The 27,219-nt window shown below is 47.6% G+C and overlaps 1 protein-coding gene across 5 annotated transcripts in view; it reads left to right on the forward strand.

Annotated features, from left to right (window-relative positions):
- The window catches only part of ARMH4 (armadillo like helical domain containing 4), a 348,598-nt gene that overhangs the window by 274,890 nt on the left and 46,489 nt on the right, over nucleotides 1-27,219 (forward strand). For all 5 annotated transcript variants that reach the window (XM_088456484.1, XM_088456483.1, XM_088456487.1 and 2 more), the window contains one exon: nucleotides 26,574-26,605. In XM_088456484.1, coding sequence (XP_088312610.1) covers nucleotides 26,574-26,605 — 32 coding nt within the window. The remainder of the gene's footprint in view (nucleotides 1-26,573; nucleotides 26,606-27,219) is intronic.

Genomic DNA, 27,219 nt, shown 5'->3' on the forward strand with positions numbered 1-27,219 from the left:
GTATGCCATCACACCCTGTGGTTAATGGCAGATTCAGTACTCTCACAGAGTGAGATTGCTGTCACTCACAAAATGGTGGAGCTGCTAATTCACAGAATTGTGTGCTCATTGGAATACACACATGCAGTCTATGCAACTGAGGTTTGAGCAGTTATGTGGCTCCCACATCCCACTCAGTGCCCACAATCTTCCCATTTGATCACCAAAACAATCTCACTGGCTTCCAACATCCTTCTCACTGCATACATTTATCTCATTTAGAATACACGTTCAGCTGCCTTATTTTTAAAAATATCATACTCTGTCTATGCATGTACACTTTCTTCCCTTATATGCCTCCATCCTGCTATATATTCCGCAATCCCTACTGCATCACTGCTATAAATGTTTTGAAATTTAAAAAATATATATTTTCTGTAATGTATATATAATTGTGTCTCTGAGTATAATTGCTTACAGTTCTGAAGCAAAATACAATTCTGGCTGTTAGTTATTACAGAAATTGGAATCACCAGGTAAATGTACATTTATGCAGAATACACTTGGGTTATCGAAGGCCAATAGATGGAATTGAATTGGGGAGGCAGTCTCTCATCCAACTGGCATTGACAAGGACAAAAACAATCAGTGTCTCTCCTTGCTATACAAAACACTTTTTGTTCTCTGTGATCTAAAGCTAAGCTCCATGTAACACAATGCTATGTGAAAAATGTGTCCAACACAGTATTGTAAGCAGGTAACAAATCTCAATCCTTAGTAACCTTCAAATCAATTTAGTGACCTTTCAGGGAAAGGCATTATTCTGCTACACAGATTTACCATAAAAAAGGAAGTATACTGGCAAAATAGAGGTGTAGAGGTACATCAAAACATATCTCAGTTCATGCAAAATATACAAATCTGTGCATAAATATATATTTGTATGCATACCAGTACCACCTCTTTCATACAGAAAATTATACATAGTAATTATTAATATTTAGAAATTGTAATGGTAATGTAACACGCAGAATAACATAAATGTAATTGTGCTGAATGTATCAATGAAACCTTTGCAGGGACAATATTTCAATCAAAGGATACATTTTTAAATTCTTTGGGATTACCCCGGGAAAATAAAGTCAGTTGGCAACCATATCACTATCTTCCATCATCAATAGGAATTAAGGAGCCTATCTATTATCAAAGTGATAAATCCCCCGGAAGCTATTGGCGGTGATATCGAAATTGGTTTTGGAGCAATTTCTCATGGCCCCATATCCGGGACTGCTGCACCGATAAGCAGCTGTCCAGATGTGTTACTGTGCCTGCTAGACTTTAGGTCACACAAATGCACTGTGAGGACCAGTGGAGTAGAGGTACCCAAAAAATCCCTCTTTGCATTCCGGACCCCTTCCCATAGGTAGGAGTGAGGATAGGCAAATTCAGGGGTCGCACTGAGCGGCCCTCTACCCTTCAATAATCTTAAACTCAGTTATAAATTATATCAATTCATTTAATCAAGAAACATCTATCTGTAATATATCAGCAGACATTTTAAACAAGTGTTAAATGCTATAACAAACTACAACCACAAAGCAAGAAGAATCTGGGGGCTAGAAGTGAAGGTTTGGGGCATCTTTTTCTTTCCTTAAACCTAATGATAATCCAAGCAGGTACCTCCCAACTACTTTGCCCCACAATATGATTTTTTTCTCTTCTGAAAACCAAACTAAAGCGCCCCCACATGGCACAGGTGGGGCTGGACCATAGTGACTTGGATAAGAGTACAGAGATAAAGGGATGTAGTTAAGTTACCCGCGTCCGGGATGCCAGCCGACAGACCCCGACGCGGACAGCCCGATTTGGGATTAAAAATGTATAAATCACGATGCCTATCTTTAGCCCGATGCCAAAATCCCGACAACTGCCATGCCGAGCAAAGGTAAGTGGGCTATGTTAGGTGCTGGCCGCGGGGGGGGGATTGGGTACAAATCCCGACGCAGGAAGACCGGCAGTGAAGATCCCGACAGGTAAGTATTTTAACTATTTACTAACCTAACCCCCCCTAACCCTAACTCTCCCTTAGGAGTGCCTAACCCTAACTTCCCCCCCAAGTGCCTAACCCTAACCCCCCCTGTAAGTGCCCAAACCTAACCCCCCTCCCCGCAGCCTAAGCCTCCCGGGGGGGGTGCCTAACCTAACCTTCCCCCGGTGGTGCCTAACCTCCCCTCTCCCTAGCCTAACCCTCCCGGGGGGAGTGTCTAACCCTAAGTCCACCCTGGGAGCCCCTAGCCTAATACCCCCCCCACTGTGGCTGTTCGCGCCTGGTGCCCCGGCTTACCTTCGATCGGAATGCCGGGCATTGGGCTCCCGGCGTAGGTGAAATGACAGGCATCGGGATCTCGACGCCTGTCATTAGACCCCTGCCGTGATTAGACAGTCGGGAAGCCGGCGGTCGGCATTTTAACTGTCGGCTTCCTTACTGCAACCTGCGGGAGGGGGTGGGGAGGGTTAGGTTTAGGGACCCCCGGGGAAATTAGGGTTAGCCACACCCCCAGAGAGGGTTAGGCACACCCTTGTTAGGGTTAAGTTTAGGATGTGGGAAGGGAAGGTCAGGGTTAGGCACCACCGGGGGGAGGTTAGGGTTAGGCACCCCCGGGGTTGGAAAGTTAGGCACCACTGAGGGAGGGTTAGGGCGGGTGGACATGGGAGGGTTAGGGTACTTACCTGCCCCAGTCGGGATGTAGAGCGTTCAGGCTTCCGGCGTCAGTATTTCATACCGCTCCCGAGATAAGGGATAGTCTGTCCTATCATTTACTTTAGATCAGTGGTTCTCCAACTCTGTCCCCAGGATCCCAAACATATCTTGTTTTCCAGGTCACCCAGCAGGTGCACAGGTGTAGTCATTACTCACTGACACATTTTAAAAGACCGACAGGTGGAGCTAGTTATTTCACTTTTGATTCTGTGAGGAGGCCTGGAACACATGAACTGCTTGGGGTACGGAGGACCGAGTTTGATAACCTATGTTCTAGATGGGATGTAGTCAGCATCCTGGCGTGCAGGATGCCAACGGTCTAAATACAGGTGTCGGAATCCCGGTTCCAGTATCTCAACCGCCGGCATCCCGAAGGTAAGTATGGGGATGAGGGGAGAGTTAAGTTTAGGATTAGGCACTAGAAGGCGGGTTAGGGTCAGGCACTAAAGGGGGATAGTTAGGTTTAGGGTGCGGGAAGGTGAGTTTAGGGTTAGGCACCGGGGAGGGAGGGTTAGTGGTAATATGCTTACCTTCCGCTGTCGGGATTTTCACTGTCAGGATGCCGCTGTCAGTATTCTGACCAGCGGCATCCCGACCACCGGAAACTCATACCCAATCAGTTCTAGGAGATGGTTTTTCCAAAATCAATCCTAAAGGCAGGGGCGTGTCTATAATGGGTGCAGGGTGTGCGAGGAACACGGGCCCCTGGGTCCAAGGGGGCCCCGCACCGCACACCCTGCACCCATAATATTTCTTTCCTCTCCGGAGTCCCACGTCAGCGCGGGGGTCCGGCGCTGTAATACGACTGGAAAATGGCTGTGGCGGCCATTTTCCCGTCGTTTGCGCATGCGTAGTACAGGGAAAATGGCCACCGCGGGCAAACCGTCGCTCCGGGTCTCGCACCAAAGGGGGCATGCTGTCGATGTTGAGTGACAGCACGCCCCCTTTGGTGAGCGTCCCGGGGGCGTGCCTGCCCAGACGGAAGCGTTCCCATGGGAACGCCTACCGTCTGGGGCCGGCCCCACTTACATCACAAGTGATGTCAGTGGGAGTGCCTTCAGCTCTGATAGAGCCGAAAGCACTCCAGGGCTTGCGGCAACGAGACCCTACCACAAGGGTCTCATCACAAGCCCGATGGTCGCGATGGTCTTGACCATCGCGACCATCTTCCTGGCCGCTCGCTATAGCTGTGGGTGGTCACCCACAGCTATACGAGCAGCCAGGAGACCGCTCTAAAAATGAAGAAGGACGGCCCTGATTCAGAGCGAGTGCTCTGTCAGAGCGTCCGGCTCTGAATCAGGGCCTGAGTTTGGGAACCACTGCTTTAGACTATCACATTCATTAAGAATGACTTTAAGGGGTCATTCCTATTAGCCGCGATGATCTCGCCGGTGCCGATTTTGCTTGCAGCCCTATAGGGCAGCGAGCAAAGTTTAGCGAATTCAGGGTGGAGTCGGGCTGCGAAGGGTGCATCCAGAATCCGTAATCTACGTTATTTCACATTGACTGAGATAAATTAGGGAACCTGCCAACAGAGGCGTAACCGGGTCTGGTGACACCTGGTGCGCACTCTGGATACCGCAACCCCCCCTCCCGTGACGAAGGCTTGTCTGGCCGAAAAGGGTGTGCGGCCTAAATAAAAGGGGCATGGCCTCATGGGGAATCCCGATAACATCACTCAGGGGGCAACCCAGCATCACCGGAGATGCTGGGCTGCCCCTGGAGGATGGGCAGTCTGCACTGTCGGCTCCACTACTATGACCGGAGCCGGGTGCTACAGGAGAGGGTGACACCCAGGTGCACCCGCACCCCCCTCATGACGCCACTACCTGCCCAGTGCAGTGCCCTGGGTATGAGTACATTGTTCTCATTACCTAGGAATGCTGCTTTAAGGGCTATGTGGTTGATGCATCAAGCATTTAAAAGAGTGGTGAAGTTGACCATGGCAACCACTCACCTTCAAGATAGCATTTATCAAGTGCCTTCTATAAATGATCAGTAGAAGCTGATTGGCTGCTATGGGAAACTTCTCCTCTGGTCCACTTCTCCACTGTTTTCACTGCTTGATACCGCAGCCCCCTATGTTATTGATGTGCAGCCAACCATTTGTCAGTTCTCATTAGTGCAACTGCACTCCACTGCTAAGAGCTCAATTTTTACTTGCTCCTGATGAAGATTTGGGCTCATACCACATGGAATCGCGTTGTGTTGAGCAGTGTTACTTAGGATCTCCCTGCCTGCCTACCGATTTTATTATTTCCGGACCAGTTCCTTTCTGTGATTACAACCAGGATTGTCAACGACCTTTAGATGGGACATTTTGTGTGGAGGCCGTGCTAACTAAGGATCCACAAGGGGAAGGTAATATATAACTCTCACCTTTACTGGATAATAAACCGGATCAGACACTCCTCACAAACCAGTGTACCTGAATATGGTGTGAGTGCCTCATAGCAGGTTTTTGGGATTTTCCACAAACTCAGGCCCTCATTCAGAGGCGGTCGGAGGATGCAAGCGGTCGCTCAGAAACTGGGAGGCCGCTTGCATCCTGACTGGCCGCCTCTGTTTCGGTCGTTAGGCTGTGGGTTTACACCCACAGCTCTAACGACCGCTAGGGTGATGGTCGCGATGGTCATAGCCCATCGCGACCATCGGGGCTTACGACGAGACCCTAGGGTAGGGTCTCACTTGTTGTAAGCCCCGGAGAGCTTCTGGCTCTGTCAGAGAAGGGAAGCTCTCCACTGACATCACTAGTGATGTCAGTGGGGCCTCCCCCAAATGGCAGGCGTTCCCATGGGAACGCCTCCGTTTGGGCTGCCACCCCCCCGGCCCGCCTTCCAAACGGGGCGAGCTGTCGATGTTGATTGGTGATTTGGAAAGAGACCCGCTACGACCGGCGCTGTCGGTCATAGCGGGTCTCACGCATGCGCACGAAGGAGCCGGCTCCCTCGTGCGCATGCGCACTGGACAAACACTGAGGTGGCCGTGCGGTCGTAGACCGTACGGCCGGCTCTGAATGAAGCCCTCAGTGTGCATACTGTCTAATTTTCTAGATAAGTACTCCCTTTTTAAAACATTTTTTCTTTATTGAAGCATCAAAAGACATATGGTAAATAAATGTAAATATGGTACAAAATTTTAAACGAGACACTTTAGAGTCAATTATAGGATCATACACTTGTGTACACTACAAAAGATTAAAAAAAACAAAAACAACAATGTGGAGGAGCTCCGGATCCGGACCAAACAACCTTAGTATATTAAAAAGATATTGGGGGGGGGGGGGGCCTGAAGAAGTATACGAGTCTCGTACCACAAAGTGCTGAGAAAGCAGTGGTGGGTAGCCTCCTTAGTGGAGGCAGGGAGAACCTCAGTTTAACTCCCCCAAGTTGCAAAGAATCGTTTATTACGTGTTCTTTCTGGAGGGAGGCTTCCAGCCAATCCATATGAAAAATAAAGGAAAATTTGTCATTAAACATTTCAAGGGTTGATGGAGAACTCTGTATCCATAAATGCAAAAAGGTTTTGCGAGCAGCAGAAGAGATTGCCAATAGCAACCTTTTAACATATTAAGTAGGTCGTCCATAGACGGGGAAGGAAGAAGTTCCAACCATTGGGACATGTCAGGATAAGTATTCCTTTATAGAGCCATATATATCCACTGTTTTTATTTTTTAATGATGTATATTGTTACCTTGTATTATATGAATTAGATTTATTAAACGTATTTATTATTGACCAAGCTGCATATGGAGAATTGTTAGAGTATATCCATTTCGTTATACTTACTAAGCGCTGTTTTCTTTATGTTATTTTAAGAGCTTAAATGTGTTTGGTTACTCTGAATTACAGCACATAACATATATTAACATTGGGCCTGATTCGGAGCTGGATGCAAAGGAGATTACGCACGCAGATCGAGCGATTGTTTGTCATCGCGCACAGGTATAAGCCACACTGTGGGGGCGCAGCGATGACATTGCATCTGCGGACGCACAAAGGAATCCATCGCAGAGTGAGTGACAGGCTGTCAATGTTTGGAGGTGGTGATGGGAGATGGTCTGAAAAACGTAGGCGTGCCTGTCCGTTTGAACGCTGTTACATGGGCGTGTATAAATTAGCCACTGCGATTGCATACGCAGCTCTGCGAGTCAGAAGAGATACCAAGGCTGTGGCAGGTCAGACCTGCTGCAAGGGTAAGATGGCTGCTCGATGTGCATTGAAGTTAGCGATATTTGCGCAGGTAAGCGACGTCGTACGCACGTGAGAAGACAGCAGTGGTCATCCTGATGCTCAGGTAAGCTTTGCAACCATTAGCATATTTTTACAGCTGCGATGTGTACGTAATCGCAGCTGCAATCGCATTAGCGTGCATCTCTGAATCAGGCCCACTGTTACTAAATAAGTACAGTTCTATTTTGATAAACGGGCTACGCTCCCTGTCATTGAAAATTGTGTGGAACGATATGCTAAAATATGTTATCTGTGCCCCAAGCAAAGCAAGATGTGATACTTTGCTGAATTTAATCTCATCTTTGTCCAGACTGTCTAATGTCTATACTCCTGTCCGTCCAATTCCCTTCCTCAGGGCTGCCATCAGAAAATGTGGGGCCCAGTACTGACAAAATAGGCAGGGCCACACCCAGGGGTATGGGACAGAGGTGGGTGGAGCTATGGATAATATTGGTGGAGCAACTTTTTCTAGGGGCATCAATTGGTGCGTGAACCAGTGTAAAAATTCGCAACATTTGGGCTGCGGGGGCAGTTGTTATTATAACTGGGGGGGCGGCATAGGGCTGGCTGGACTGGGGCAGGGCAGGGAAGACAGGCTGGCTGGCTGGACTGGGGGAGGGCACAGGGAAGGCAGGCTGCCTGGACTAGAAAGCTGGCTGGACTGGGGGCGGCGGGCAGGAAAGGCAGGCTCACTGGCTGGACTGTGGGGGGAGCACAAGGAAGGCGGGCTGGACTGAGGGGGGGAGGGTGCTGGGAAGACAGGCTGGCTGGACTAGACTGCTGGCTGAACCTGGTGGGGCAGGGAAAGCAGGCTGGACTGTGGGGTGCAGGGAATGCTGGACGGACTGAGGGTGGGGAGCAGGGAGGCTGGCTGGACTGGGGCAGGGATGACAGGGTCGGTGGCTGGACTAGAGGGCTGACTGGACTATGCAGTGCCCCCAGTAGTGTCCCTTATACAGTGCCCCCAGTAGTGCCCCCCCCTACATATATAAGACAAACACACACAAAAAAACAAAACAAAATCCCCGCTCCTGTGCCCATGCCATCTGCTCCTCTGTCCTCTCGCTATGCACGATGGGAGATATGTCTCTCCCATCACTCACTGCGGGAGCAGGAAGGCGGAGCTGTATTTAGACCCCACCCCTTTCATGGGAAAGTCTGCTATTCATTTGTCCGCCAGGAGGGGGCGTGGCTAAATGAAACAAATCGTGTCGTTTAGTCCCACCCCCTCCTCACATACCCACAAATTCCCCATTAAATCTTCCCATCCTGCCCGCTTCACTAGGAAGTGGGCAGGATGCGGGAGATCTGCTTACATTTCCAGGGGTTGCGGGGGGGCTACCCAAAAAATCAGGTGCCTCCCACGACTTCCCGGGAGTGTAGGCAAGTATGGCATAACAACATGTTTGCTGCCTCTGCATTTTATATGATTTGCCCTATCGTGCATACTTGCCTATCGTCCCGATTTGGCCGGGAGCCTCCCGAAAATCGTGTGCCACTCACGGCCCCCCGGAAAGGCAGGCAAGTCTCCTGGCCCCTGGCGATGTGTCCGCACCCCCCCCCCCTTGGTTGTAAGTACAATCCCCGGCAGCGGGGCCAGTGACACGATTTGCGCTGGATCGCATCATCGTGGCTCCGCCCGTGGCTGCACAATGCTATTAATCACGACATTATGAAGAGGGGGCGGAGCCATGATGACGCAATCACGCTGTCACACCCCCAGGCTCCGCCCCCAATGATGCGTCACCAGCGGGGGCCCGCCCCCTTTCACTGCGTCACACTTCCAGCAGTGTAAGCCCGACAGCTCCCTCCCGGAAGGAGGGAGCTAAATGTCGGCAAGCCTGTATCATGGCTATTGTATATCACTTTGTTGCTCAATAAAGAGATTTAAAAAAAAAATAAAATTATAATCTCCACTTTAATTCACACTGTCTTTGTTCATTAAATTACTCACTTATCCACCTCTGCCAGGTTAACTTTGGTGCTGTCTGTCCCACCTAGGCAGAACTGTAGACAATGCTGCCCTCGTCTTCCTGCCAACTCTGTTTCATTTTGCTACTGAGAATCTTAAAAACAAACTTGATTCATTCATCAATCTGTCCATTTTTCCTTCTTAAAATTCTTTTGTAAGGCTGAGTTCTCCTGAGGATTTATCAGAGGAGAGAATCCCGCAATAAAAAGAGAAATAATGGTTTTGAAGTATTAGTAAGTTCTAGGACCTGTTTAGAAGGACATGTTCCATCTGATAATATAGATTCTAAAGGGAATAGGAAATATATATAATTCCCATTCTGGTGTTATTTAAATTTGTTTGCGCATCCTACACTTTTTCTGTGCTAAGATATAGAGGTATGAAGTCTACTAATAATGTGAAACTAATTACAGCTGACACCTAATTGGTTGCCAGTAATTGGAGCAAATGATTGTACTTAGCACCATATTATCACATAAGCCTACTAATGTTATTTTATCCAGCACTGTTTGTAGATTAAAAGGAATCATCTGATTGGTTGCCATGAAATACTTCTTCATTTTGCTGTGTAGTAATTTTCCTAAATGCCCCTCCCACGATCACAGATCATTTTCTGCCGCAAATGAGAGAGTTGGCATTAATCAATCTTGTCATTTTTCATGCATCTGATAGTAAATCATCCTCTTTATAAAGTAATCATAGTTAATGCACTCAACCAGGTTGAAGCCATTAGCTTACTAACTATTATTTAGAATTACTATATATCATGTTTAATGTAAAATCTTATAAAACACTGGAGTTTCGATTCATCTGACACTTCAAAAGTAGATTTTTTCTTTATCAAGACATTTCTTTGAATGAAAACTTGTTGCAGTATGAAAATAACAAGTGCTTGGTGTGTCTTTATAGTGTAAGGCAGTGTAAACATGGGACTAATGACAGAAAATAAGATATATGCAATTTCTTAAGATTAATTATTTAATGTCCTAATAAAATTTACTCAATATTATTTCGACCTTCATATTTGTTACACTAATGTTTGGTGGAGTATCTGCAGTATAAAGTATGTTGGCTTTACCAATTGAAAAAAATAAAAAAACAATACTATAATGATACTTGTTTACTATCCCAGAACATCCGGGAGACTCAAAAACTCACTGAAACTGTCATTAATGGCCTTCTCACATCTAAATCTAAGGGAAGGAGGAAGGAGGGAGCTGAATGTCGGCAAGTATGATATACTCTGGGTTTATAATACACTTGGATCATGTGACACTACAACGATGTTAATATTGTAGAATAAAAGGTGGAAAGGCAGACAAGCCTCCCTGTGCTCTAAAACCAGTGCCCCTGTAGTAGTGCCTCCAGTAGTAATGGCTCCTGTAGTAGTGCCCCTGTAGTAGTGCCCTCTATAGCAGTGCACTCTGTAGCAGTGCCCCCCGTAGCAATGCCCCCTGTAGTAGTGCCCCCTGTAGCAATGCCCCCTGTAGTAGTGCCTCCAGTAGTAATGGCTCCTGTAGTAGTGCCCCTGTAGTAGTGCCCCCTATAGCAATGCCCTCTGTAGCAGTGCCCCCTGTAGCAATGCCCCCTGTAGTAGTGCCACTTGTAGTGAAAAAACCCACAATACTTACCTTAAGCCCCGCTCCTGCATCCACCCGGCTGGCCGCTCCTCAGAACTTCTGGAGAGACGTCATGATGTCTCTCCCAAAGTGCACTGCACATTGCGGGAGCCAGAAGCTGGAGTTCAGGTGTTAGCTCCAGTCTCCGGCTGCCGCTGCAGGGAAAGAGCCGGGCGTCCGTTGGTAACAAAATCTCAGCAGGCATCTGGAAAATGGAGCCTCCCTGTGGTGCCAGGATTAGGTGGGCTGGAGGAGGTGAAAATGATTCCGTCTCCCGTTCCCCTGGTGGGTGTGGGGGCCCCTTATGTGTGGGGGCCCCGGGACGACCGCCCCTTTCACCCCCCCGTTAATCCGGCCCTGGGTAAGATGAAGCAGAAGGTTACTCACTGACATGGTGCCTTGTCGGCTGGGGAAAACGTGAGTGTGTGGACTTCAGTGCCTCTTCTGAAACCTCTGATCTCCACCTCTGTGCACCTTACAAGGGGCCTGACCTATGCAAACTGCTATGTGATTGCTAGTGTTCCTGTAAATCTGTTGCAGCACACCTAGCTACTGTGCAGGCCATGTGCAGACTCCGGCTTGATTTGACCACCAGCTTCTTATTGGCTGTATCTATGTTAATAGGTGTCAGCGGTGTGTAATGGAGGTTAGTGTGTAATGGAGGTTAGTCCACCTGATGTATAGCTTAATCATGAATTGGTTTATTAACCAGGTAGAACAACATGATGTGAGACAACACAGGGTTAATGCAGCACAACACAGGAACATGCAGTATTAGACAGATCCAGCCAGGAGTGGGTTATTGTAGGTGGCGTGTGGTGTGATGGCGCATGCACCTGCAGATACATGCAGTGCTGGTAGCACAGTGGATTTAGATGTTCCCAGCAGTGTCTATGGCACTATCTCCTCTTGGGTGGCACTCAGGACTGTATAGGCGGACACGAGGCATTGCTATGCATAAGCAGAAGGCGTATTGGGACGGGACGGAGGTTGCGTATGTGCAGTAGTGCACCCGTTACTATGGGAACCGCAGCGGCTATGAGACAGCGCAGAGCACTTTCCTCAACACTTCTCTCCTGCTCCTCCATCTGTTTGCTATAGCTGTGTACCAACCCAGGCTTGTTTCGGACTATTGCATCTGTTTGCTCCTCAACATCTCTGCTGATTTGTGTATTGTACCAGGCGCCGTTCCAGGCTACTACTCTGGTTGTGCTCCTGCTGGTTGCTACTTGTGCTCCATTCCTGACTACCCCTATAGTTATATCCTCATTGCATTGGCATATTCTATAATAGGTGCAGGGTGTGTGGTGGCCATGGAGCCCTGGATCCACACTGTACACTCTGCACCCATTATTAATGCTTACCTCTCTGGAGTTCTAAGTTGGTGCTGTAGAAGCTGAGCAAATCACTGGGAAATGGTGCTGTGGCATGATTTGAGCAGGCACAGCAGAGGTGTCTCTGTGACCATGGTGCTGGCACAGTGCCAGAGTCTACTGCAGTCACTGCACCACAGAGAGGAGGGGACCCGCACAGAGTAGGCTGTACATGGGCCCCCTGTGCTCTAAAACCGAACCCTGCCTCATTGATTGCTCAACCATGTACCAGATCCCGGAAAGTTATAGGACTACGTTTCTGTCTGTTGTTACTTAGCTGTATTATATCAGACACTTGGCTTGAACTTCCACATTTTGTGCTTGCCATTGTCTGCCAAATGCTTTGCCAATGGCTGTGCTAAACCTGGATAATTTATTCTAAATCAAACACTGCAATATATTTATGTTTCTCAAATAAACCATTACTGTTATTCAGAGATGTTACTTTCCAATGTTATATTATTGCTATACAAATCTGTTATTCATTATCGGCTGCCATATCACTGTTGTCCATTGCTATTAGAGTCTTCCCATGAAATAAACTCTGGGTTTATAATACCCCTGGATCATGTGACACTACAACGATGTTAATATTGCAGAATAAAATGAATCTTTCTACTTCAGGGTCCATAGGGGGTCCACAGGGTTGACCTTGGGGTATAGGTTGGGAACCAAATCCGGGCACCACGCAGTTAAAGCTTTTAGCTCCCAGGATGCACTGGGTCCACTCTCCCTATAACCCCACCCCCAAGCCAGAGGCACCTCAGTTTAAGTTGGTGCCCGGCCGGAGTCGGGTCACCGTTAGCGCAGGGGGAGCTGATTAGCAGCCCCTAAGCTTATTTTATTTTTTTAGGGACAAAGTTTTTTCATGGACTTTGGACTCTTCAGAGCGGCAGCGTCGGACTGTCCATAGGACGTCTAAGCTGCCGCTCCGTCACCCCCGCTGGCGCTGAGACGCCAGTACAGATCTGGGGATCTCAGCGGGACCCCAGAGTCTGTACTAGCCGGACTCTGCGGGCGCCCAGGACTGCTGCCGGATCCACGGGGAGCAGGTAAGGTCGCGGATCACCGCTTGCGGTGATCCGCGCATTTCAAATGCAGTCCTGTGCCTCCGGTCTCAGGGGACAGACCGGAGGCGCCGGCAGTGGCGGCGGGCCCCCCATACCCCGTGTGTCCACTAGACCACCAGGGACTTAACGATCGGTGCAGGGAGCCGGCGTCCCGGGGGTTAATAGCCGGCCAGGGGAGGCAGCCTTCCCTGTTACAGCGGCTCCTCCCCTCAGCTCAGCGCGCCTTTCAGTATCCATAGTCTGGCGTCGCTGAGCTGCTTCCTCCGCGGGCCACGCTTCCTCTGAGGTCTCCAGCGGCCATTTTATCTCTGTGGTGCAGCAGAAATCTCTCAGGATGGCAGTGAGTCCAGTCCCCCTGCGTACATCACCATCAGGTCAGTGTACACAGCGCTGTAGCCTTCCCAGACACTGAATCTGGGCAGTTGAATGCAGTGTAATAGTGCAGTATATTATATGACAAGTTTATGTATATATGTATATATCTGCATTGTATGTGACTTATGCTAGTGCTGACTGTACTTTATTCTCTCACCTGTCAGTGTATATCTATCCCTTTTCTTTATCTGCCCTAATACAGCTGTACTTAGGGTGGTTCTGAGACCTCACATTTATATACTTGTTAATATTTGTGTGGTTTGTCACATACTGTTGCGTGCTGCACGTTGCCATATTTTAGATGGAACTGTGTGTTGCATACGCTGAAAATGGGTCCCTGCAGCTATTTTTGGCATCAGTCAGGACCAGTATAGTGCTGCTTAATATTTCCGCCAAGATGGGTCAGATATGTCTGACCAGGAGATAGAGCGTTATACTGCACCCATTTTTACTATCCTGCAAGTCATGTGCTGCAGGTGTTAGTGCGGAGGATTTGACTCATAAAGGGTTCTGTATGTGGCGTCATCTGGTGCCGGCCTCTTTCACGACCCCCTTGGGCGGTTTGTTTTCTCGGGATCCTCTCAATTGCGGATCGCCGGGCGGGCCCCATTGTTGTACCTCACTTGGGGTTACTTCACCATACTGCCCTTTTCATCTCAGGGTATCTCGCAGCTTCTTGCACTCTTCCCCTGTGACACAGACTACCGCTCCCTGCAGGGGTTTTTTGCAGTATATAAATTCCCCCTGGTGCCACAATAGTCTGTCATTCCCCTTGCAGGGATTACCACAACAGCCACCCTGGGTGGATGTCGTTTTCTACGAAACGCTAATTGGCGTGGTTGACGCCCTGTGGTTACTTCCCAGTTGGCTCTGCCGTGAACTGGGTACTGTTCGGGGCTCTTTCCCTCTTACACGGGGGGAAGCCTATTTCAGGTATTATTATCCCTGCTTTAGGGCTGGTAGCAGGTCCATTCTGGTTAGAGTGAATGTTGACCTGCACCTGTATCATACACCCTCAGTATTGCGTGCCTTCGGGTTACCTGTTGCTGACTAGCGGGTGGATCGCATAGCGGGACTCTGGCTGTTGCCAGATAGGAGGTGTTACAACAGTGTTTGGCCTCCTGTCCCAAATTCCCTGAGGGCATCACGAGCCCCTCCTGGGGGGGATGGGCGTGTTACTCGTCTGATTACAGACGTTACTACGCCTCCCATTCCTGCGTGGTCGGATTCTTCGGATCCGTAGGTGGTAACTCTGCCTGAAATCAGTATACTTGCTTTCGGGAGTTGTTACCCATCCTACCATGGCTATAGCATGGTTGGTTAATACTATTGCATATTGGGTTGATGCATTTGTAACGTTTTTTCCCCTCCAACACGTCGGGGGTTCAAATGTATTTGGTCGCTCATGTAATATATGCAGTTGTCATAGGTGGACATGCCTATATTGGATACCAGTCTCCTAACTTTCAGAGTTCCGGCTGCGACTGTATCCTCCGTAATACCCTATGGCTGCGCTCTGAGAATGCAGAGGTGCAGATACCATCTTTAGGGTTGATATACAGGACGCGTGCCTACGGGTACTTACAGAGACCTTTCCTCAGCATGGGCTGAGGTTTGCTGTATCACAGCAACACTTACAATTTTTCGAGCTCTGCCTGTTGGGACTGTCCTCAGCCCCACAGGGGTTTACCAGCATTTTGGATTTTCTGACAGTTCTTCTGTTCAGTATATCCCAATGCTCCTGTACCTGGACGGCCTCCTGCTCTTAGCGGGATCACCGGGGTACTTTACGGCCAGGTCAGGATGACTGTGGCTTCTTCAGGGTGCAGACGTTTAATCAACGGGGAAAAAGTCCTCCCTGCATCCCTCTCTGGGTATTCTTCATCTAGGATCCCTGCTGGATTCTCAGAATCTGAGAATTCTTCTGGCGTAAGACGGAATCTCCTCTCTTCCATTAGGAGTACATGGTTGTCTGCGCAGTCGACAGATGTCTTTACACTCTGGGATGCATGGTGGAATGGGCTCAGTTCCATTCCAGGCCTTTCCATAATTGGCTCATCTCCAGATGGAATGAGTTTTTTCTGTCGGATAACTGTTCAAACGATGATGCTCTCTCCGGAGGCAAGTCGGTCCCTGTCCGGGTGGCTATGGCCATCTCGTCCAGGGTTTTCTTTGCTAGGGACAGTGTCTGGACCGAATCCTTTTCAGTGCAGTTGGACGTCTGTCGATTCCACCCTGTCAATTAACTTACTCTGGCATAACTCTTGTTTCCCGGTGAACCTGAAAAGGTTCAGTCCGACAGGGTCAGGACAGTGGCTTCCTTTTTAGCAACACTGTTCGTTGGGTGGCAATGACAGGTATGTCACATATTCGGACATAGTCCGAGGGTCTCCTCCCGACCATCTCGGCAGCGTTCATTTCAGGAGCTCTCCATTGGGAAGCGGGAGTCCTCAGCCGTCACGACGTGCATCCCGGGGACTAGTCTCTTCCCCAAGAGAGGTTTCATCTCCTGGTGAGCAGGGGGGGCCCCCCTGAGGTGACCCTCATGGCCTTCTGACTTTATCACACTAGGGTGTTACAGTTCAGCTCTGGGGATTCTGAAGCAAACTTCAGCGACTCTTTGTCGGTGAAGTGGTCCTTCCACTTTGTGTACCTGTGTTCTCCGGTCTCCCTTCTTCCTCGAGGTCTTTGGAAGTGTTTTCAATCGAGACGGAGATGCTTTCCTGCTGGTGGCTCCTGATTGCCCCAGATGTCAGGGGTACTTGGATCTTCGGAGTCTCTACATCGATACTCCATCCCTGATGCTTCACTGCCCGGACCTGTTGTCTCAGGGTCCTTGGTTTTGCCTTGGACCTGGGTCGTTTGTCTTTGACTGTGTCCTTACAGTGGTCTTACGGCTTCCCTGGCTTTGTCATCGTTGGAATGATTAGAGCACATGGATCAGCTTTTGCTGGGACCTACCACAAACTGTGGCAGCCATAAATCTTATGGTATTGTACCTGTCGATACAATCCTCCGGTGTCCAGGATTTCCAGATATTCTGGCATTCCTTCCGGCTGGCTTGGGTTTCACACTTGGCCTGGTCTTCCTGACAGTGCGGATCTCTACACTGTCAGTATGGTTAAGATATGGAATTGCTTCACTCTGGTATCCAGTTCATCCTTTGGAGTGTTTTCTTGATTATGCCTCCATTTGTCCTCCCTAGGGACTCCTTGGGAGTAAGTAGTGGTTCTTCGTTACCTCCGGGGACAGTCAATGGAACCGCTGGTTGTGATAGCCATTACATGGTCTATTGCTTAGGCTCTCTCTTTCTCTCAGGGTGTTTATATCAACCAGGAGAGTGTCTGAATTGGGAGCGTTCTCATGTAGCTCCCTCTTCTGGAGGGCATCATGTCAGGGTGGGAGTTGCTCTCGCCCTGTGTTTCTTCTTAGTGGTTTTCAGGTTCCATATTATTCTGGAACTTATGGTACGGCCATTCTGTCCCCAGTCCTCTCGGCTGGTGTGGCCTCATTGACTGTGGTCTGGCCTCTTTGGATTTATGTGATCCGTTCAGGTTCCTTACGGAAATCGGACTCCTTATTGGTGGTCTGAGATTTCTGGTTTTCACAGGAAAGGATGGCCGGCCTATAACCAAATGTTGACTTGGATGGCCTCGTAGGTCTTCCTCAGGGGCCTACCCATGGGTAGGCCTTCCTGTTGTTGATGCTTGTTTTTTCTCGGGCCATGTGACCCTCGTGTGCGGCTCGCTGTGGCGCCTCGGCTGTTTTGCCTTACTAGGTGGCCACGTGGTCTTCTGTCCACACCTTTTTAAGGTTCTAGGCATTGGTTTCCTTTGCCTCTCAGGATGCTTCCTTTTTGGCGACGGATTCTCCTCTCAGCACAGGAGCGTCCCCACCCTTGGTTGAACTGCTTTGGGACATCCCCAAGGTCAACCCTGTGGACCCCCTATGGACCCTGAAGTAGAAAACAAGAGATATGGTAAGAACTTACCTTTGTTATCTCTGTTTCTACGAAGTCCATAGGGTCCACAGGGCGCCCGCCCTGACGCACCTGGCTTCATAGGGGCTGTGTGGCTGGTCACCGGTTTTCCGTCTCCCATTTCGGTGAGTATGGTTATTGAGTGTTCCAGTTTTCTCTCTCTTTTTCTCTCCTCCTCCGGCCTTTGGCTACTTACAAACTGAGGTGCCTCTGGCTTGGGGGTGGGGTTATAGGGAGAGTGGACCCAGTGCATCCTGGGAGCTAAAAGCTTTAACTGCGTGGTGCCCGGATTTGGTTCCCAACCTATACCCCAAGGTCAACCCTGTGGACCCTATGGACTTCGTAGAAACAGAGATAACAAAGGTAAGTTCTTACCATATCTCTTGTTATTTTCATTTAATAAGGGACCACCTGGAAAGCAGACTCTGCTGTCATAAAAACAACTATTAAACAGTGGACAGCATAATAACATAGGGCATACCTCCCAACTGTCCCGATTTCAGCGGGACAGTCCCATTTTACAGGCACTGTTCCGCTGTTCCACCCGCTGGCTGCAGTGTCCCGGGCATGCGCGTACCATCCATGTACACAGTGCTGCCAGCACCTACACCAGCCGCCACCCCCCCTGCCAGTTGCCCCATCCTCACAGGGCTTGGCTTGCACTTGCTATATTTTTTACTGCCACACTGCCTATATGCTGGGCTGGCTCTGGCTGCTCTCCCGCGGCCGCCCACTCCCCACAGTGACAGCTACACTGGTTCCCGTCCACTGCCCAAAGGCCCCAAAGAGACTGCACGGCAGCTGTTAGTGTCAGTCTCCAAGTCCCGGCTGCACTGTCTCTGAGTTACGGATCCTCAGTCGGGTGGGCTCAGGCGGGTCGCGGTGGTCACATGCTACGTGACGTCTGCGACCATAGAGCACTCCGACAGCAGCAGGTCATGAAGGAGGAGCATCGGTGCTGATCGGCAATCAGCGGCTCCTCTGTTCCTCAGCAGCAGGTGGCCACGGAATGGCCGGGTGACAATGGAGCAGGGTGCCCCCTTCAGGGTTGGCGCCCTGCGGTAAATGACTCCATTGTCTCTGGGAGTTCCGACACTGATTTGCACCCCTTGCATTGCAACATGGTTTGTCCAGGTACACATTTACTCGCAATATTGTTCTCAGGGTCTCATTCAGACCCGCTTGCGAGCGCTGTACGCTCGCAAGCGGGTCAATGTTACCCAAATGCGCATGCGCACGACGGAGGCGCCTCCATCGTGCGCATGCGCGGGACACGGCGAGCGACGGGAAAGCCGTCGCTCAGGGTCTCGCACCAAAGGGGGCGTGCTGTCGATGGTGAGTGACAGCACGCCCCCTTTGGTGGGCGTGCCGGGGGCGTGGCTGCCCAGACGGAGGCATTCCCATGGGAACGCCTACCGTCTGGGTCCGGCCCCACTGACATCACTAGTGATGCCAGTGGGAGTGTTTTTGGCCCTGATAGAGCCAAAAGCACTCCTGGGCTTGCGGCAGCGAGACCCTACCGCAGAGTCTCGTCGCAAGCCCGATGGTCGCGATGGGCTTGACCATCGCGACCATCTTTTTGGCCGCTCGCATAAGCTGTGGGTGGTCACCCACAGCTATGCGAGCGGCCAGGAGGCCGCTCCATTTGAAGCTAGGCCGGCCCTGATTCAGAGCGAGCGCTCTGGTCAGAGCGTCCGGCTCTGAATCAGGCCCTCTCTTCCCAAAGCTGAATTAGGCCCATAGTGCCTAATAATGGATTTAGATGTGCAAATATGCAGATAAATAAATAATATTTATTGTACAGCTAAATCAACATATGTGAATATATATATTTTACTAAATATTTAAAGAACGAAGAAATTATAAGATATCTTATTTCTATGTAAAAATCTATTTCCATTTTGAAATAGTACAGTAGTTTACTAGAAGCCCCAATTTGAAAGTCTGTGTGAGCAGCACAAAACCAAAGAAAAATATAATACAAACAAAAAAAAACATACAGTGCACAGATCCCCCAAGTATACGCAGAATATATTGCTCCACCTTAAAATGATACCAGGCTCAAAATTAAAATGTAACGTGATACAGTACATGGGTATTTTATACCGATGACATCATTCCTACAAACTCAACTTTTTACCGACAGAGACAGCCAAGATAAGTGATAATGATATATGCTAAAAATATATACTGTGCTGAATATATACTGAGAATAAAGATAACTCAGTAAGTGGAATTGCTGTTCTTCCATTAAACAAGCGTAACACTATATTATTTAATGTTCCAAATCAGCGGCGTGAGGGGTGGTGTGGACCAAAATTATGTCAGTCTGTAAAGATCTGAACATACTTGCCATCTTTTTGTATTTTCTTATTACATAAAAAAAATATAAAAAATTGGCATCATCAATAAATAAATGGTGTCATTAATAAATTGTCAACAAAATATACATTTTTAATGCCATGTGTAGGAGTCAATCTTATCTTTGTGTGTTTGGACTTGAACTTAAAACATACAGGTACAGTACTTGCCAACTCTCCCTGATTGTCAAGGAGACACCCTGAAATAGTACCAATCTCCCTGTAGAGTCCAGCAATCTCCCTGATTGCACCTTGCCCCCATTATGTAGCGGTTATTCAAAAAATAAAAAATCAGAGATATATACATTTAAATGGGATCATCAGTATAATTTCTCTGCATTGGTTATAAGCATACTTGCCGACAATCAGCTCCAGCCTTCCGGGAGGGAGCTGATTGACGGCTAACAGCAGGGGGGCGGGGCCGTCCATTGACGTCACATTAGGGGCGGTCATTGACGGCAAATTGTGGGTGGGGCCGCGTGATCGCTTCATCGTGACCCTGCCCCCTCTTCACAATGCCGTTATTTTCGGCATTGTGAAGCAGGGGGCGGGGCCACAATGACGCGATTCAGCGCTAATCGCTTCACCGCCCCCCCTGCTGCGGGGGTTTCTATTTTTTTCTGGGGGGAGGTCGGGAGGGTCGCAGGCTTCCGGGAGGCTTGCCTGCCTTTCGGGGGGCCGGGAGCAGCACCCGAAAATTGGGAGGCTCCCGGCCAAATCGGAAGGGTAGGCAAGCCTGGTTATAAGGCACAATGACCCCTATGGCTACATGCATTTTTGGAAACGTATCAGTGTGTTTTCATTAACAAATAGATCTTACTAACTGCTTTGGGGCTCATTTACTTTTGGATATAAGCCAATTTTATGGCACACCTCTCAGATGTAGCAGTACACGCCCACTTAACCGCTGCTCTCATAGGTGCTGCTTTCATAATCTCCCTGAAATGTTTTTTCAAAAGTAGTCAAGTATGACTTAAAAAGCCATAAAAAAGCATATAATCTTCCTTGCTGGACCTGCTACATTGAGCCCCACTGCGCCCAAGGTAGCTGCGTTGTCTGCCGTGTTATGCCAGTCTAGAAAAAAAGAACATACAATATTCCTTACAGGACTGGAATACTTAATACACGGTATAAATGCATATTTATAGGGCATATTTTAAAGTTTGTGTTTATAACTTTGCATTGTACAAATATGGTTTTACTTCTTCTGCACAATGCAAAAATAGAAAATACAAACAGAAATATTGCACCATCCTAAAAGTGTGTTAACAATTTTGGCTTATGCTTTGCTGAGTATGAAATTATACTTTGCATTTTTCTTGTTGTACTGCCTGACCCCCTCACCCAACGTTTTAGTTATTTTTAACAGCACATGGAATTATGTAGACCAAAATAGACCCATAACCAACCACCTCACAAGCAAATATTTTTTTTTTTATACAATTGGACAACTGCTGCTAATTGTCATGGAACATAATTTCTCGGTTTACAAAACCAAACGTTATTCTGCAGCAAGGACTCAGACTTATTTAAGGTCTTCAGCAGCCTGAGGATCGTATTAACAAAAAGAACATCTCTGCAATATTAAATATTAACATAACTATAATATTTCTTCAAAAGAGAAACCCGGAATGCCTTGTGGCTGCTGAAGACACTGTCTCTGTATCACAATGAGGGCATTGTAACATAATCATGTTTTTAGTGAAATGATGAAGCATGTCACGGTAGGAGACATCAGCCGTACTACCCCGGAGCCTTTTATGACATGGCAATTGAAACCCAATAAACGTACAATAAGTATATCCATTTCCCCCCCCACATGACGTGCGCGTCTGTCTCTATGTATTTGAAGTTGACACTGCCGTAAGCACTGTGACTAAATATGCCCTCCACATGGTGATTATTCAACACCTCCACCTCCATTATTTTTAATAGAAAAGGTAGTTGGATGGTCATTATCTTTGTAGAGTAGCATTTATACACATGTATTATGTGCACAACTAAATAAAATACAATAAAATGTGTCTCTATACAATGCTGTTGTGTAAACCTTATAACAAAGCAGAACATTAAAGGGCCACTGTGCTCAATATACAAGTTGAGTCAATATGCAAAGTTCTTTTGTAACATTTAAATCATTTATTTATATATATATATATATATATATATATATATATAGTCACAATGTAAAAGCCGCATTGCTGTTAATATAGCCAATATAGTTGGTGCATGGTCCTCATGTTAGATTTAAATAACATCCATCCAGGAGATCCATTCAGGGGCTCATGTATAGATTTGACCAGCACTCCATTAATTATAAATATCTAATGTCCATAGTGAAAAAACGTTCATAAGGCAACACATGTAACAGTAATAAATAATGAATCACTTATCCAAGTGTAAAGTCATCGCTGGGGCACAGAGTTCCTACCCAGCACCTTACTCCCAATAGGGAACGCTGTGCCCCAGTGATGAATTTACACTTGCATTAATATAATTAATGGAGTGCTGGTCCAATCTATACATGAGCCCCTGAATGGATCTCCTGGATGGATGTTTTTTTATGTATATAAATGTACTATATGTTTTGTACATTTGTTCTGTTATCAGCCTTTTCATCAGTTTCTTTTAATAGAACAGTCGGTCTCGTATATCATCCTGCAGAACACACTCTCTCCTTTGATGCCCATAACATCTGTCTCTTTTCTCTCCTCTGCATTGCTGTCATATATCCCCATTCCTGGTTTCATGATTCAATTTTCATCGCTTGTTTCTCTCACTTCCTGCTCACTAACCTACACATTCTTTTTTATGAATTGTGAAAATCCCTATAAAAAATCCTACTAGCATCCCTAAACTTGTTTATTTCCTCCAACTAGCATACCAAAGTTGGCACCATCTCCAACCCATCATGATGGGAACTTACTGCAACTTGTGTTCTCCCATCACTGAACAAGTTCCAGCTTCTTCATCTCTCCCATACCAATCTATGACCACAACTTCCTTCCAATCTACCTTACACTGTCTCCTGCACCTCCACACAAACACATATGCACTCAGTGATTTAAACACCCTTGCCCTAAATCTCTTCTCAGCCTCACTTGAACCATCCTTCCTATTTATACCCTGTCATGCCCTGATGCTGCAGTCTCATTCTACAATACTACACCCTCCGTTACCACAACAAATAATCTCTAGAAGTGCAAACACCAAGTCTGGCACGCAGACCAGCCAGCACAAAAGTTCTCCTGTACTGCCAGGAGCCAATGAAGAAACTCTCACTCAACACTAATTTCCTCCACTTCTCTCTTTCACCACTGAGGACCTCATTCAGAGTCTGTCGTTGCGGCCGCACGGTCGTAAGGTAAAAGGGGCCGGATATGCAAATGAAGCGCTCGCAAGTTGCGTCGTTAAGATGAGATCGTTAGCTGGACGAGCGAGGGGAGGATGCAGCCATAAGACTAAAAATACGCCCCCTTCTCGTTCCCATTACACGTCATCTCCGGGCATATAAGGATTAATCGAGACCATCGGGAACCATCGGAGCTGGTCGTAGACCTTAAGGTTGACCATACCCTCTCTTAAGCACTACGATCAAGTCAGTGTAAAAACCACCTATGTCACGTGTGCCATGACACTACTTAGTTAATTATGCACTCCCATAAAACTCCGTTTGCATAGTCAAGCACGCCTGTGTTCGGATCTCCACTCCCCCGTTCACAAGCACCTTCCCCTGTTATCACCCACAAACACCTCATCCTGTCACTTAAACTAACGACCTGGCCAAGTTGAAGGAGAGAGCAATTTCTGATCGTAACAGCTAGTTTGCGCACGCGCATTGCAAATTTTACGCATGCGCAGTTTAGTGAACATCGTTGCCGTACGACCGTGTGGCCGCAACAACCGACTCTGAATGAGGTCCTGAGTCCCTAGTATGCAGCCGGATGATCAACCCCTCTACCTTTTTGCCACTTCCAACTCACATTTCTGCTTTCCCCCTACTTCATTCCCTTCTTCCCTGAACTGCGTACTTAGGGCCTGATTCAGGTCCAGGTAGTATCCTGCAGGATTTACATATTTGCTGGTTGGTCCTGCACAGCTGCTTCCTTGCGGCTGTACAGTACCGTCCACATCAATCAGGCCCCTAGTTCAAAGAAAAAATTGACAAAATCTTTAGAGAAATTTCTTCCTGCCAGATTTGCCCACACAGACCTTCAGTTCTTTCTCTTCCATTACAATCAATGCCATATATCTAGAAATCTCCTCTAGTCAGATCCGTCTGCCCATCCGTCTAGTCAGATCCATCTGCCCATACTTACCTTTTCCACTCACATACTAACCCTCAGTTATTTATTTTGTTACTCCTCCCTTCTTCCTGAGCCACTTGCCTGCACCTAACACACCTCTTCTACCTGTCCCCTCCCCTGACACTTTCTCTCCCATCATCAACTATGCACTAACTTCTCTTATATTGGAGAAACCATCTCTTCATCTCTCTTTAGCCACCTCACCATTTGTCTCCTGCCTTTGCATCCAAACTACTTAACCACTGAGCTGGCATGGCTGCATGGGCTGTGACTACAGACAGATGGGTTTACTCTGACAAGGACGCATCCCCCCGGTGGTACAAAAAGATTTCCCCATGATTATCTGGCCCACAGGCATCAATGTAGCAGTCTGTGACTGCCAACATCACATGCTGATTTTGCTCCCCACAGTGTCGGGCAATAAAAAATTCTTCAGTGCATGCACCGATTACAAAAGTAGGGTGCATTATTGTTAGCAGAACTATTGTCACTGGATATGTGTGTGTGTGTGTGGGTGGGTGGGGTGTGTGTGTGTTAATTTTACAATGGTGACATATGTAAAATGGGGAGCAAGGTGCTAGACACCAAAATCTGCCTCTACTCTTTTGACCTCTCTATTTCTCTTGTATCTGCTGTGCCCAATTGCCTCTACCATCTGCACTGTCCTAATACTACCTAAAGCTGAACGTCTAAAATGGAGCTCATCATCTTCCTCCCTCCTAGTGTCACTACTCTCCCTCACAGTTGACAACACCCTCTGCCCAATTCTCCACTGCTTTGGTGTTGTCCCGTCCTCTGCTTCACTACACATATCCACTTCCTTGAGCTGGCTTGTTGCCTTCTTCTCACTCAGCACATTTCCTTTTGTCACATGCATTGTTGCCTTCTTTTTGTCCTCACTCAGTACATTTCCTTTTGTCACTTGCCGGTGTCCGGGACCCCATGGCCAGTCAGGGACTGTCACTTTGCGGCCGTCCATTTCCCTGCACGGCACCCTAAAGTGTTTGTTCACTTACCTGTAAATGTGGCTGGCATTACACTCCCGGCACTTCCCACTGTTCTGCATCATGAGCGCCGCCATCGTGGACTGTATCACATGATCCCTTCTGTGTAACCAGCTCCCAGCAACTCCAGTCACTTCACCCAGCCTTTCAATGCTTAGAGCACCCTATTTAAACCAGGAACTGCTGACAGCACATGGCTAGTCCCACATCTTTCACTGCAGCCTGCTCCATTAGTGCTCCAGCACTTAGTTCCAGTGTTTCCTGCAGTCTGCTTCAGTAGTGCTTCTGGCACCCAGTTCCAGTGGATTCCTGCAGCCTGCTTCTGTTGTGCTCCAGCACTCAATTCAAGTGTTTCCTGTAGCCTGCTTCTGTTGTGCTCCAGCACTCAATTCAAGTGTTTCCTGTAGCCTGCTTCTGTTGTGCTCCAGCACTCAGTGGCAGTGTTTCATGCAGCCTTTATCAGTTGTGCTTCGGGCAACCAGTTCCAGTCTATTGTATTCTGCACCAAGATATCCTACATACCACTACAGCCACAGGTTATCCTGCTAGCCTGCACCTGTACTCAATATCTGTCCTACCCATTCTGCAGCATCAGTCCTCTGCTATACCTAGTGGCCTACATGAGGAGTAGCATTATTCGGTCATCCAGCTCATTTATTCATGCTCCGGCACATACAGCTAGCCCAAGTGGGTCTGACCCAAATCAAGAAACCCCTAGTGCCGTGACCATTCTGTTTTCTCCCACTTGACAACCATGACCTGCACTTTTTCCCATCTGCTCTTTTACATCAACTAATAGACCTGTTAACCAAACCATACTTCCAATTATTTCAGTTAGCTAAAAATGCCTGTCTACCAAAAGAGGGGACGTGGGGAGGATCCCATTCTTGTGTAACTGATTTATAACAAATGCTCATACTGTACACCAGGGATGGGGAACCTCAGGCCCCCGGAATCATTTGGTCTGGCCCTCTGAGCTTTTTTCTGCTAGCCTCATCTGGCTAGCAGGGTGCCTAGAGTGGCATCCTGCAGCCAGAATCTATGATGTCACACGGAGGGTTGTGGCCTGCAAATAATGTTAGATATATATAGATATATATCTACATCATAATGGCCCTTGGCAGGAAAAAGGTTCCCCACCCCTGCTGTACACAGACAGGCTCCACCTAAAATGTACAGCCTGCAATATTTTCCTGCCTGCTCACAATTTTTGCACCATCATCTTAGGTAATTTTAGGAGATACATTGAAACATAACAGTGTTATGCAGTACGCCATCAGGCTCATTAAATAAAGTGTTTTTAGTGCAGATCTATTATAAGTAACACAGTTTGAGTCTTTATTAAAAAAAAGTGTGTAATGCTGGCTTTTGTTTTTGCAATTAAATTAATGGTCACCATTTGTTTTATACAATTAACATGTAATGTTTTGCAGCAGATTTGTACTAAAGATCATTTATTATGCAAATGCATGACTAGCCAGAATACTAGAAATGTTTATATATGTTACATTCATCGCTAATTGTCATTTGTTCTCTTTTAGTGAGAAGTTGGATGGAAAAACTGAAAGATAAGGTAAGTTACAATAGCCTTTCACAATAAGACTTATAGGACACAGCAAAAGCTTAGAAGTCACTGAATAAAATAAGATGAATGCGTGATTTATCTTACCTGCCACAGATCATTCATACAGAAAGCGACACATACTTGTCCTTAGTCAGAGTCAGTCTTATGCTGGGTACACACTAGCCGATCTATTGGTTGATGAATTGATTGGCCAATATATCTGCTGTCCGTCGGCCAGTGTGTACAGACGAAATGTCTGTGAACGACGCATTGGCTGTGCTGCACAGCCGATGGACAGATATGTCTGCAGACCGCCCGTACACATACAGCGGCAGCCGCAGGGAAGGGGACTGACCCACCTCCCAGCCAGCGGGACCCGCGGCTGCCGGATAGATGATGGTCGTTTAGTGTGTATGAATAACTATCATCTGCAGATATATCTGTCAGGTGTGTACCCACCTTAAAGCTTTGGGGTCTGTTTACTAAGCCTTGGATGGAGATAAAGTGAATGGAGATAAGGTACCAGCCAATCAGCTCCTAACTGTCATTTTTCAAACACAGCCAGTGTTCACTTTATCTCCATTCAAGGCTTAGTAAAAAGACCTTACCAACCTATTCATATT

The sequence above is a fragment of the Taudactylus pleione genome, unplaced genomic scaffold, assembly GCF_031769625.1.
Source record: "Taudactylus pleione unplaced genomic scaffold, aTauple2 ptg000707l, whole genome shotgun sequence".
NCBI lineage: Eukaryota > Metazoa > Chordata > Amphibia > Anura > Myobatrachidae > Taudactylus > Taudactylus pleione.